Source organism: Platalea leucorodia (genome assembly GCF_965183815.1).
Source record: "Platalea leucorodia genome assembly, chromosome: 4".
Lineage (NCBI taxonomy): Eukaryota > Metazoa > Chordata > Aves > Pelecaniformes > Threskiornithidae > Platalea > Platalea leucorodia.
The window spans coordinates 36,870,464-36,883,734 of NC_138826.1; the positions used below are offsets into that span (position 1 = coordinate 36,870,464).

The 13,271-nt window shown below is 37.2% G+C and overlaps 1 protein-coding gene across 1 annotated transcript in view; it reads left to right on the forward strand.

Moving 5' to 3' along the window:
- Nucleotides 1-962: 962 nt before the first annotated feature.
- Nucleotides 963-13,271, forward strand: part of MYPN (myopalladin) — a gene marked incomplete at its 5' end in the record, with an annotated part of 48,425 nt that continues 36,116 nt past the window's right edge. Inside the window, 3 exons of the mRNA XM_082308383.1 lie at nt 963-1,900; nt 11,247-11,422; nt 12,975-13,026. Of these exons, the coding sequence (XP_082164509.1) occupies nt 963-1,900; nt 11,247-11,422; nt 12,975-13,026 (1,166 nt within the window). The remainder of the gene's footprint in view (nt 1,901-11,246; nt 11,423-12,974; nt 13,027-13,271) is intronic.

Here is a 13,271-nt window from a genome sequence, read left to right on the forward strand (position 1 = left end):
CTTCATATTTAAGCCACCTTAAGATGAGTGTGTTAGTAGGATGTCTGAATCCCTCTACATTCATCACAGCTCTTGTGTAAATAAAAGGGAGAATATTAGGCAGACGTACTTACTTAAGAACCAAAAGAGATACTTTAGCTTTGCTTATCAGGCATGCAGGTTAAATATGGGCTTTCTGATACTGTCTTCTCATCTGTGGTACATTTTTTCAGAATCAGGATGACTTAAGATAATGATTTTGAAAGGCCTGTTGTAGAAATGATGTTCGTATCGAATAATGACATAATTCTCTACTTACTTTAAATAGTTTATTAGAAATAATATTTAATTTAAGAAGGCATAGTACATTTAGCACCATTATTGTTTCCTATAATGTAATATCTTTAAGAATTTTAAATGAAAAATTGTCATTATAGAATATTTTTGTTTTTTTCTCCCCTTCTCCTTCCTCCTCTCATCCCTCAAATGCTTTTTGAGGGTTCATCTACTTACTACTACAGTGTCTTCCAAGCTAAATTTACTTAATTTAAAAATACTGTTATTCTCTCACAACTTTCAGTCCTTGAAATATCCAGCATTTTATCTACCTGATGAGGTTGTTTCTTAGCTAAGAAACACACATCAGCAATGATAAAGATTTGACATTGAGACTCAGTTAATAGCTCTGTAGTTGAAGTTTTGCCTGGAACAAAGTATAAATTACCACACTTGCCGTTGCTTTATCTATGCAAGGCTACCAACAGTAGAAAGTGATAAAAGATGGATTTTACTGGGTAAAGGCAATAGTATCTGGCAGTATGTACAGAAGCAGGCCTTTAAAACAAGGCTTACTTACAAGTTAATATTCAGCACACAGATGCACTTTGAAAATGTGTTCTGCTTTTCAGCAGCCTGTAATTGTGTGCAATCAAAAAATTTACTATTGATAAGGTGTGGTCCTATTTGTCCTTTTTGTTGGCAGCATGCAAGACGACAGTTTAGAATCCTCAACTTCAATATCTCAGCTTCTGAGAGAAAGTTATTTAGCTGAAACTAAACATCAAGGGAAGAGTGAAAGAAGCAGATCAGAACCAGCTTCTCATAATTTCCATTATGGCAATGCTTCTGGTGATTCAGACGAGGTAGCTGCCCAAGATGACCTTCCAGATCTCTCTGCCTTTTTGAGCCAAGAAGAGTTAGATGAAAGCGTAAACCTGGCAAGACAAGCTATTGGTCAGAATCCACTGGAAACGAAACAGGATGAGCTTCAGGCACGTTCACAGCATCCCCCAGATCAGCTGAAAAACACAGGAAAACACAAACAAATGGCCCAGTCTTCAGCTTTGAAAACATCAGACAATGGCCTGCACTCAAACTTTTGTCAGGACCGTGTCAGAAATACAAAGGGCTCCAAAGGGAGCTCTCAAGACCTAAAGAAGCAACACCTTCCTTCTGAATCAGAATCAAAAAAGGAATTCCTAAACAAGGCAGCAGATTTTATTGAGGAGCTCTCATCACTTTTCAAAGCTCACAATTCTGAAAGAATAAGACCCCGAACATGCAAAAACTACAGGAGCAAAATTGATTCGAAGAATAAGTCTGCGCAAAAAGGTAGCTCTAGCCTATCTAGCACATCAGAAAGCAGAGAAAGGCTTTCCATTCCAGTACCTCAAGACCTGGAAAACAAAGCAGAGAAAACATTTGAACAAACAGATGATCAGCAGGCAGCAAACTTGGAATCTATCAATCAATTAACAAGTGCAGAGCTAAAACCAGAGTCAGAATCTGCATCTGTATATTCTGATGAGCCTATTGGACAACCACCACGCTTTACTCAAAAACTGAAGAGCAGGGAAGTTCCTGAAGGAACCAAAGTGCAATTGGACTGCATTGTGGTAGGAATCCCAGCACCTGAAGTCAGGTAAACATATTCCGCACGTGCCATTTTGTATTTCTGTAACAGTAGGTGTATGCCTAACTCTTTCCAGGTATTTTGATGCGTATGTTCCAGTAATCTGCAGCAGAAGTCCCTTAATCTTGGTTATTAAAATTTATTAAGAATAAAAATTGCTTTCTTTAAGTCTTATCAAAGGTTGCTTGTATTTTAAGACAACATATTTTGGGACACATTATTTTCTTTGAATTTTAGAGAACTGTTTTTAAATACTGAAATGCCATAATTAAAAGAAAGTGCTAACTCCTTAGCGAGAGAAATGTTAGTTATCTTTATGGAAATGAAGACTGATTGTGTAAACCAGCTAAAAACACCAATGGCCGTGAGATCCCAGGCTGATGTCTGAAGGTATTTGAGATGAGTGAACATATAGGCTCCTATAAACCAAAACCATCTATGCACGAACACCAGTGGCCATGAGACCTCAGGCCGATGTCTGAAGGTATTTGAGATGAGTAAACATAGGTTCCTATAAACCAAAAACATCCATACGTGAACAGAGGAAAGGAGTTAATTTAAGTTATTATACAAATACCCAGGAACAGCTCAGTTCTAATTCAGATTCTGACAACGATTCTGCTGTCACCTTAGAAAAAACACTTCCATTTTATCAGTATAAGACACCCTTATTAATTGATACTTATTCATGTTGTGTGAGTAGCATGCTAATTCTGATGCTTCGGTTTTCACCTATGGATATCTATGAGGATTTTGAAACTTAAATAAGTAACATTTGCAAAGATCACTGGAGATGAAAGGAAATGTGGAGAAGCTACACTTTATTTCTCAATGACATCAGTGGAATGAGAAACAGATTATTGTAACTTTTAAATTCATCTTGAAAATTCTTAGATCTCATCAGCATTTCTAAATCTAAATTTGTTCATCTAGAGCTCATTAGCCAAATTTACTTCTCAGTTACAGTGGTGGTATTATATTTTCTTTGCTGGGACTCTAGCAATCCAATAGAAAGGAAAAGTCTATCCATCTTTTAGAGATGTACTATACATATTTACATCCTAATATCTGCAGTATCATAAATAGATACCCTTAGTCTAGATGGTTGCCTATCCTTTTATAGGCATTTTAGAAATCTGTGTTGCTTTTCTAAATATTGAAAAGAACTGTCTGCATCTTCAGCATCTAATTAAAGGACTTTGAGCCTCACAGATGGTCCACTTTTTCCAGTTGTCAGTTCATTGTCTACCTTAGACAATGCTGGGTACAGCACTACTACCACTTCTACTGCAGTCAACAGCTTTTATCATCTTTCTCACTAAACTAAAAGGCACTCTCATCAAATGAAAACTATCTCAACGTCCAAAGACAGAAGCTCCAAAGATTTCTGTGGTAAAGAATCTTTGTCTTCCACTCCCTTGGATTTCTGGCACACCGGCTGCTAATTTTTCAGAAGAAAGAAACTTTTATGACACAATATTAAGTACATAGGAACAAGGATCTACAAATGAATCCTCTTGTTTTGGCCTGTCTGCAGTTATGGACAACCTTGTCAGGAAGACAAGAAGTTACCCAGTTCATAGGATCCCTGCGCTGTGACTGCCAGACCATTTTGCCCCACTAGCGCCTTTAGTAGTAACATGTAGGTTCTCAGTCCTGATCCATTGATCATTGTCCTGATCCGTTGTGCCACGCAAGGTCTCTTGTACATGACAGGAATGTGAACTTCCAAAGGACTAAATAGTTTGTTTATAGAAAAGGAATCTGTTCTAAAGCTGGGGGAAATACCTTGTTTGGGAAGAATATGCTTTCTACTATGCTTCATGTCTAAACTCACTGCTTCAATTAACAATTTTGAGGCATTCCCTTGATGGGGTTTATGCCATTATAAATGGTGTATTGTGTTCAGCCCTTAAATTCAGAGAGGAGTCTGATCAAAAGAGAAAACAGCAATTTGGGTTTTTTGACAGAAAACAGACAGGAACTATCATCATCCCCTAGATATTAGCACCACTCTCTGAAGACTTCCTTATAAAAGACTTTGAGCCTTATTTCTCCAGGCACTTGCCTTGATAAATCTTTCTGATATTAAAAATGTCAGCAGGACCCCTGGACATGAGAAATAATTTTTTTCTGCTCTCATCATTCATAGTTTGTAATACAAAGAAAACAACTGAAACAGTCTTCTCTTATGTATATAGACCTGTACACAAACTCAATCTGGCTTTCTTTGTATTCAGAAAAGGTGAACACTGAATTGCTTGTTTATAGACATATACTCTGGCGTACAATGTTAATTTTATGTATTTCTCCAGAAGGCCACACCACCATCCTTATAACAGCACATCGTGCCCATGCCGTTGACACATACATAAAAGCGACAAGGTATTCATGCCATCTAAGTTTAGACTTTTATAACTATCTGAATTAGAAGCTGACACTATAAAGTCACTGAAGCCTCGCAAGGGCAGATCGGAGAACCCAGGAACAATGACTCATCCCATGGAGTATCCAGGGATGGCCAGGATGCCTATGCATCCAATTCAGGGACCGCTTGATTCCACAGAACTGGATGATGGGTAACTTAGGTCTATTTTTGTCCCAAGAAAACTGAAGCTTTTCCATTGAAATTTCTATCTCAACATTTGATTTTGGTTACTGTAAATAATAAAATAAGGTACTTGTGTGAATGACAGTCAATACAGGAGCTGTTACACTTCTATAGAATAAGCATCCATCAGCCTTTTCCAATAATACAGTGCTCCAAACAGAAATGCACACTTGGTTTACTGACTCATGCTTGTAGCCAAATCAGAGTCTTACAGGAGCTAACACAGAAGTCCAGAACTCACACGCTGATGCCCCAAGGCCAAGGGAAGTAGGGACAGGGAGAAAGAAGTCCCATAGGGAAAATCAGTCCCAAGCAGTCAAGCTCAAGAAAAAGATCAGGCTCAGCTTTCAGTTTCACAATTTAAACCAACAAATAAAAGATAAATCACAAGGGGGTAAGTTTGAACTCTCTCTCCCCCTGTGTTTTTGTGTGTGTCTGTATGTAATACATGCTGTATTAAGGAGAAAGCTGGGAATGTTAGCGGCTTGAGCAGTTTCCTGATCATATTTGTTTGTTCAGAAAACTTTTGTCCTGTTCATCCAAGATTCTTTCAACTCCACCAATGTGCAGGAGTAACACCAAGAAAGGGTGTAAAAAAATTCACTTGCCTGAGTGATAAATATTCATGAGCTTCCAGTGATCATGACCTTTTTAGTCACTGCTACAGCAAGAAGAAACCAGAAAATATAGTGTAATTTGGGGTATGTGTTCCATTAACCATGGGGACCATGAGAATGCAGGTTTTCTCACTAAAAATAGTGCTTGTCTTTGATCTAGTGTGCAAAGGTTCCAAAACAGTGAAGGAAGCACCTTGTTGGCCATAGTTGTGGAACTGTGTCCAAAACTGGCCTCAGAACTGGCAACTGTCTTGCTTTGAGGGTAACAGTTTTCTGAGGTTTGTGGTGAGTTAGGTCAGTACCTGTGGAGCTGGGCAAGGAGAGAAGAATCCTAATAGATAAGCAAGACAGATACAAAAATCAGTAGTCCCAGGAAAGGACTAACTGGCAAGGTGGCAACTGATGAAAGAAAGCTTAATATGGACTGGCTTTAAGGCATTTCTTCTTCCTCCAACTTAGCTGAATGACCACGCTCAGTAAACAAGCATCCTTTGGACACACGTGTGCTAACGCATGCTTGCGTGTGACCTTTGACTTAAAATGGACTTCCTAACTACAGAAAGGAATCCCAAGTTACTTATAATATATACACTTACAATGTAGAAGTGGTACTGTGGGAACTCAGAGCATTGTGAAACAAGAACAAGATTCAACAAGCTCTGTAACGTAGTTTCTCAGTCAACACTAGGAGCAATCAGATGGTTAAACTGATGTAATGGGGATTATAAGAGAGAAATTAGAGACAGGAGATTTAGAAAGAAGCTGATCACAGGAATGGAAAGGACTGGAAAATATGATGGATAGATACCATGTTTGAAAGGAAGACAGTACAAAACAAAATTGATGATGTAAAAGGTGTAAATGACGTTCACGACGGATCAGGGTCAAAATATCATTGGCAATGATAAAGCAGTATACTTTACAGGCTTGGTAGGTAACTGTCTGGCATATACCAGGGCTCACTGAGGGACACAAAATTGGATGGTGGAGCAAGAGAAGAAACCGGGAACAGATCTGAAGTATCAATATATGGAAAGCTAAATCCTGCTTGGCTGAATACAGATAGACCTGTTCAACCGCTTTTTAAGATAACTCAGCCTTACTGTGACAAGCCCACATGTCAGAGGAAGCTCGTTAAGCCTACCTATCTAGAAAGAAGTTTCAATGAAACGTTACCCATTTTTCACTTATCATCAGCTGAATGCAGTGACATAGAAGAGACGAACAAAGATTGATACTATAGTATATGGGCCTCTAGCTAGCTCAAACATTAGCTCACAATTAAAGAGCACTGCTACAATTATTGATTGATTACTTTACTCTGACTATACTGCAGGTTAGAAATAAGCATTTAAGAGAAGTGTGTAGCGTATTTCCAAAGCGTTAAAGGTTTTGATGACCTCCTTCTCATGCTTCCTTCTACAGCTCAGTTTCTGTATGAGTAATGATAGGTGTGACACTCACTCCTCTCCGTGAAGAGAGCACTCTTTATTCCCTCCAGTTCAGAGGTGCCTACATTTTTCCAAACTGTTTGGCACATCACTCCTAGGTTAATTTTACTTATGAATCACATTGCATGGTTTGGCATACACAGCTATCCTGGAAGTGTCATGAGGATTTGATGTTCTAAAAACAGGCTGTATGTCATAAGGTTTCCATGAAAACATTCTTTAACATAGGCATACAAAGCTTAAAAAGTGCATTTTAGTGCTGCTTTGTTTAAGGAGACTAGATCTGCAACTAATCACAGATTTTTAGAGACTGAAGTAACTTAAGATTGATTCAGATTTTTTTTTTTCCCTGGCTGACAAATGAAAACATTTATCTGCTTTAGTGCTCAAAGCCTAGACAGCCAAACTTCTCTTACAGGCAACTCCAATCAAGTCAATGGATTAAGACCTAGGATGAATTTGGCACAGTGAATGACGCTGCTTGTGCTTAATGTGAACCTGCCTTGTATGATGAAGCTATCATTAAAATTCATGGCAGGAATGAAATGTCAGTGACAGAGAGTATTGCCACTTCAGTCATGCCACGTATCTCAATGTCAGAACTCCCCTTGGAACTGACATTTCATTGCTACCACGTACAACATTTTGATGGTAAGAATAAAATAAAATGTTCATAAGCAACGAGTAGATATGGCCATACCAAAGATTTACGTAAGGCTTAATTTCATAAGAGAGAATTGTCTTTCATTCATAAGCATTGTGAAGAGATAACATTCACATAGCACACTCTTTTTCTTGGCTTAATCTCAAAATACTTTAACATTATGGTTAAAATAGCACCTAAAGAACACGCTGCATAGGAGAACCAAACACAGGTTGGAAACAGAAGTTTATTCCTGAAGTTTTAAATCACTTATGTTGCAAATTTTGGACTAGTCAAAGGAAAAAATAACTGCAAAGAAAAGAATTAACTCAATCCTGCTTCATTCTCTGTTTGAGTCTACTAAAAGAACATACTATTCACATACTACTAAAATAACTGGAGAAATAGCTTACATGATGTATTTAATTTTGCTTATAGGCAATTAGAATTGTGCCTCACAAAGGCATGCAATACAGACTTATCTCTACACAAACACAACAGGTTAATTGAAAAAGCTGATCAGTAGGAACACAAAGAGTTCTTATATCTTACTGGTGATTATATCGCAGCATTTTGTGTAATGTGTTTTCCTTTGTGTGTCACATAAAGCAGTGAGGAGCCACATTTGAGCGGACACAAAAATATCACTGTACTACATAAGTTATGTTAATGTTCTGAAAAGATGCTGCTGAAAATGAGATCAAATTCTAGAACATGGGTATTCTCTTTAATAGTTTTACATATTTGCTAAAGCTAACATGCTAAACAAGACTACATTATAAGGAAGTGGCATGAGGTAGGTATATAAAAAGACATGAGTAAGTGCCATGACTCAGCTCCCAAAGTACCCAGTTGCCTACATGAATTACACACCTAGTAGGTGACTTGTATGTTCATATACCTAATTTGTGCTTGTAGTCATATAACCGTACATGAACCTCAGGTCTTCTCTCCTGAAAATGTGACCATTGTTGATTATCACTAACTGCAAATCTTGAAAACAACAAAAGAATAAACAATATTGTACATAGAATAACAAAAATTCCCCCTTCAGGATCACAGGAATCCTATATAATTAATATCCAGAACACTGTTTACACTGTATTGTGAAGCACCTTAAACAGCTTCCACTGAGGTTTGAAAAGTAGCATGAATGGCTGCTGAAAGCTACCCTAGAGTAAAGTGTTGTCCTAGGCAGATTGTTCACTGACATAAAGTACCTTGGAGCATCTCATTTTGCCCACCAGCTTGGTAGAAAACCTAGCAAATGAACTATGTTGAACTTCAGAGGGAAGGAGGAATACTCCCTTATCATTGTGGCACACATTGAGTTCAGGCAAACACCTGTGGCAATTTAAGATGCAGCTGTAGCCTCCTGACTGCCCAATCCCTTCTTTTATGGTTATTAACATTCACCAGAAGTGATATATAGGAGAATTTGTATGGTTCATTTATCATAGATCCACATGTCTAGTGTCCTGGCGCAAACCCCTTTTCATTAGACCAGAACTGGGGCATCTGGGCCTGGGAACACATTTGAACTCGCCATCCTTGCTTCAGAGTGATAAACCCCCAGCAAAGAAGTCGGCATTGGGATTTTAACATTTTAAAGTACTGCTGCCAAATCTGCAAGAGTTTGTCTATCAGAGCCCTAAGGCTCCAATGGAAATGAGTAACTTTGTTTAAAGTTCTCTGCATAAAGCAGTGCCAGTTTCTCGTTGGTAAAACCCTGCAAGAATGATGTGGATGTATTTCAGTGAAGCAAAGCTGGATTGCAGCTGTGAAATGTCAGGGAAGAGAGCTGGGACATTTTATACCCTACTGGCATCCTCTTTTAACATGACGATATTTACTACATGACTGTCTGTTGCAATCGGAAATGTTGAATTTATAAAAGTAATTTTCTTAGACCTGTTTTCAATTCTTTTTACAATGGAGGCTTGTAAACGAGGATAAGCAAGCAGATGTAGACACGAACCAAGACTTTTAAATTCTAGCTCTCTAGCTACAAGGGTTTGCCTTTCTAAAAGGGGAAATTGTGTTAAGCAGTATGATTCATTCTACAGTGCAGGAGCTTCCCTCTGTAACAGGCAGACCTGTACGCTTTCCAAGATGTACATTCAAGTCAGTTGACTGTACAGCTACAGATTACACTAATATGCAACTTGAAGTGGACTGGGGAATACCCTGTCTACTTTAAGAAAGCCATGTTGGACGGCTAGGACTGATGGTGCACAAATAGTGCATGGTTTACTTCTTAGCTATGTAATCAGTATTTAAGTTCCAAATCTGTACTCCTTCATACCTCATAGTCCCTTTGAGGCTCCTTTTTCAATTCTACATTATACTTCTATTAAATTCTTGTTTTCCATTGGTATGGACTGTCTTATAGGGTTTTTTTTTTTTCCAATATATTAATTTGGGGGGTTTTTTTATGCTCAATTTGTAGCACAAACCTGTAAAAAGTTGTGCTTCCAAGAGGTGAATAGAATCGAATGGTTAAACAAATTTATTAATTGATGTTTTTCTAAATTATCCAAGATGGTAATGTATCAAAGTACCTTATAGTACAAGCCAGGAAATATGAATTATTACAATTTATTACTCAAAACCCTATCCTTATCCTTTCCACAACTAATCTTATGCTGTAATATATAACAGTAAATACATTTGCCATTGCTTTGATAGCATTTGTATGCACTCAAAAGCCAGCAGGTACTTTTACCCAGTTACCATATAAAGATGGAGGAAGCAATTCTTAATTTTAAAAAATCAATTGAATAAAAAATGTTATCAGTATGACAGCGCACACATGCACAAGATGCATTAATCAACCATACCTAGTTAAGAAAGCAGCAGTAAACAGAAAATACAAATATTTCTGTGGAGTTTTATATCTATCTATATTTATGAGAAAGTTATGGTGGTGAAGATGAATGCACCTTAGTTTGGCTTTTCAAATTTAGCTAGTTATCTAAAAATACAGGTATTATCCCAAACATTTAACTCTGGATCCTATACATAGTACTACACCTTCTCTATAAAACCTAGATTGTCGTATTAAATTTGAATCTGGTTCTGCAAACCCACCTGCTTTTTCTCTTTCTGTTCTGTCTTTTCCATATTAACAAGCAGTAGCAATCAGGCCTGCTCTGCCCTCCTACTAGCTCTCAGGTTGAGCTGATGGTTACGGTGATTAACACATCCTATGCAGCTGTCTTTTCAGGTGCTGATTTTACTTTGCTTGGATTCCTGCATTTTCTACTGAAACAACTCTTCTGAGCACTGAAGGACTTAGAAATGCCTTAGATGAGAGCGTGAAGTCTCTAAAAGGCCCAGTATATTCTTGGATATGTAGCTGGGTTTAAAAGAGAAATACAGCACCATGATGCAGAAAAGAATTCAAGGTCCAGCTGTCTCACTGGCTGTGTCCCTGTAAGGACGTGCCTGTATATTGTAATAGAGCATTTCTCTTTCCCTGTGATGCACTTATGCCATCTTTTATAAAAAGCAGATCATCTTAAATATATGACAAAACAAAGAGTAACATTATAGTAAATTTCAGTCACATTCTGACTCAACATGAACTTTGGAATCACAAGTTTGAGAGAAATTTGTTTAGTTAGATTGTTTTTGGGGTTTTTTTTGCTACATCTTAAGTCACAACACAGATCTGAATGTACTTGAAGAGAAATTCAGAGCTGGATTGATAGCGTTCCATATTCAGAGCTCTTCTACTCTATTACTGAAATCTGTATGTCAAGAAAAATAAGTGCTAGAATCACTTACATAAATGAGTTTGTTAGTATGTTTAAATACTGCAAAGAAAGGAGCTCTATTATTTGCTGTAATTGAAGATTATGAAAATCATAAATATTTAATTCCTATGACTGTTGATTCAACATTTAGCTGCAGTACTCTGTCAGAATCTTCAGGCTAAAACCCACCCATTTTATCATCAGAAAGACTTCCAACATTGTCATTCTAGTTGTCAAGTTGTTCGCACTGATAAACAATATTTTTTGCCTTGCAGGTGGTACTGTGAAGGGAAGGAGCTTGAAAACTCACCAGACATTCAAATTATCCAGACAGGTGATCAGCACTCATTGGTTATTGTTGAAGCTTTTGAGGAGGATACAGGACGTTACTCGTGCTTTGCTTCAAACATCTATGGAACAGACTCCACTTCTGCAGAGATTTACATAGAAGGTAATGTTAGAATTGTTGTGGAAATTGGTTCTTGAAGTTGGTCATACAGGATTAAGATACAATTATGTATTTTGTATGTTTTGTCACAAAAAATACATAGCAGGGAGTCAACACTTTTCATCATTATTAACATATTTATTATTTCTCTGTAAAATACCCTTCAGACAAGTGACTGCCCTTTATATATAATTTTATTTTGTTGCTTCCCAGAGATTTTATATATCTCACTGCCAGACTGAAGTCTAGAAATATTCAGATTCTGATGCCACCTTATATTTTTTGTCTGTGGTTACTCTACAGAAATACAAGAACCTAAACTTTGTGTCTAATTTTTATTAATCCCTTTTCCCTACAGTCATTATTACAAATTGAATATAGGATAGCTTCATCCTAACCCATTACTGGGACCTTGTAACCAAAATAAATATGCCAGCAATCTGATATTTTACTTGCACAATAAATGCTGTAAACAGAATATATATCTGCAGATTTAGGTCTCTCTTCTTTCTCCTTATGCTTTTTAATGTATCCTACTTGACTTAACAGAGGTCTGTTTATTATATTTCTTTTTAACATTTTTTTGGGGGTAAGGTTTTAGGTTGCATCCATCATTGTGCTAGCAGGATTACAAATTTAAAATAAAGACATGGAATCTTTTTTTTCTTTTGTCTTTTTTCCATTTCTCAGGCAGAGAAATATACTATGAGTACCATCACTGACAACAGTGGGACCATTCATAAATTACAGCACCTACCCTACTTAATACGAGGTTAACTTTGCTCTACTGTTATTCTTCTTTCACGTCTCTAATCTGACAGTGAAAGGACGAATCCTTTTTTAGTATCTGCACTGCCCCTGACATTAATGGGAGATGTCTGTGCTTGGCAGGGATTTACTAGTTCTCAAGACTGGGGTCAAGGCCTGCTTTTACCTAACTCAGTGGATGCTGGATGGAAGCCATGGATGATGGAGATGCTCACTGGGAGGAACTGCACAGAAAATGCAAATTCCAAACTCAGTGAAGGCTGAATCAGAAGTGTAAAATGTCTCATAGGACAGCTGTTAGTAAACCAAGCTAGTATCTTCTCCAAACTCTGCTACAAGGCACTAGTTTAAGAATAATAGCTATGATTCCAGGTCTATCTCTCTTTTCTTCTCCCTCCTTTTTTTTTTTTAAACTGGTAGTATCAGGTGTCTGAGGAAAAAAAGCTCTTAGTTGATTCACAACAGCAGTTACAGACTAAATCGTAGTAGTGGCATTTTAAAGAGAACCTGAGGAAGACCCAAGTATACATTCACTCTTGGATGCTGTTTTTCCTCATTTCAGTCGCACCTCATCCCAAATCTGCCTCATGTCAATAGCAGTTCTGCATCTTACAGAGTATGCAACATTGGTTCATTTCCACTGCAATGTAATCTTTTTTTTCAGCATAGCTTTATAATATATATCCTTAAAATGCTCTAGAGGAAATTTGAATAAAGGTTTGTATGATTCATAGATAAACTTCTCCAAAAAGACCTCTGCTAAGTGATTTTCTTTTCTTTTTCATAGGAGTCTCTTCTTCTGACTCTGAAGGTGAAATAATCAAAGACGAAATGGATCAGTAAGTTTAAAATCAATTACATCTTCCATAGTTCCAGTTAAAAAACCCCACAAGTGTAGATATTTCAGTTTCCATTAATATTTTGCAACTTCCAACATATTAGGCTTTTGTTTGGGATTTGTTTGGATTGTTTGGGTTGGGTTTTGTTTGTGTGTTTGTTTGTTTGCTTTACAAATAGTATGGAACAAATACACATTTGCTTGCATGTCTTCAACTTTAGCTTAAGAATTGAAACTTTAATATTA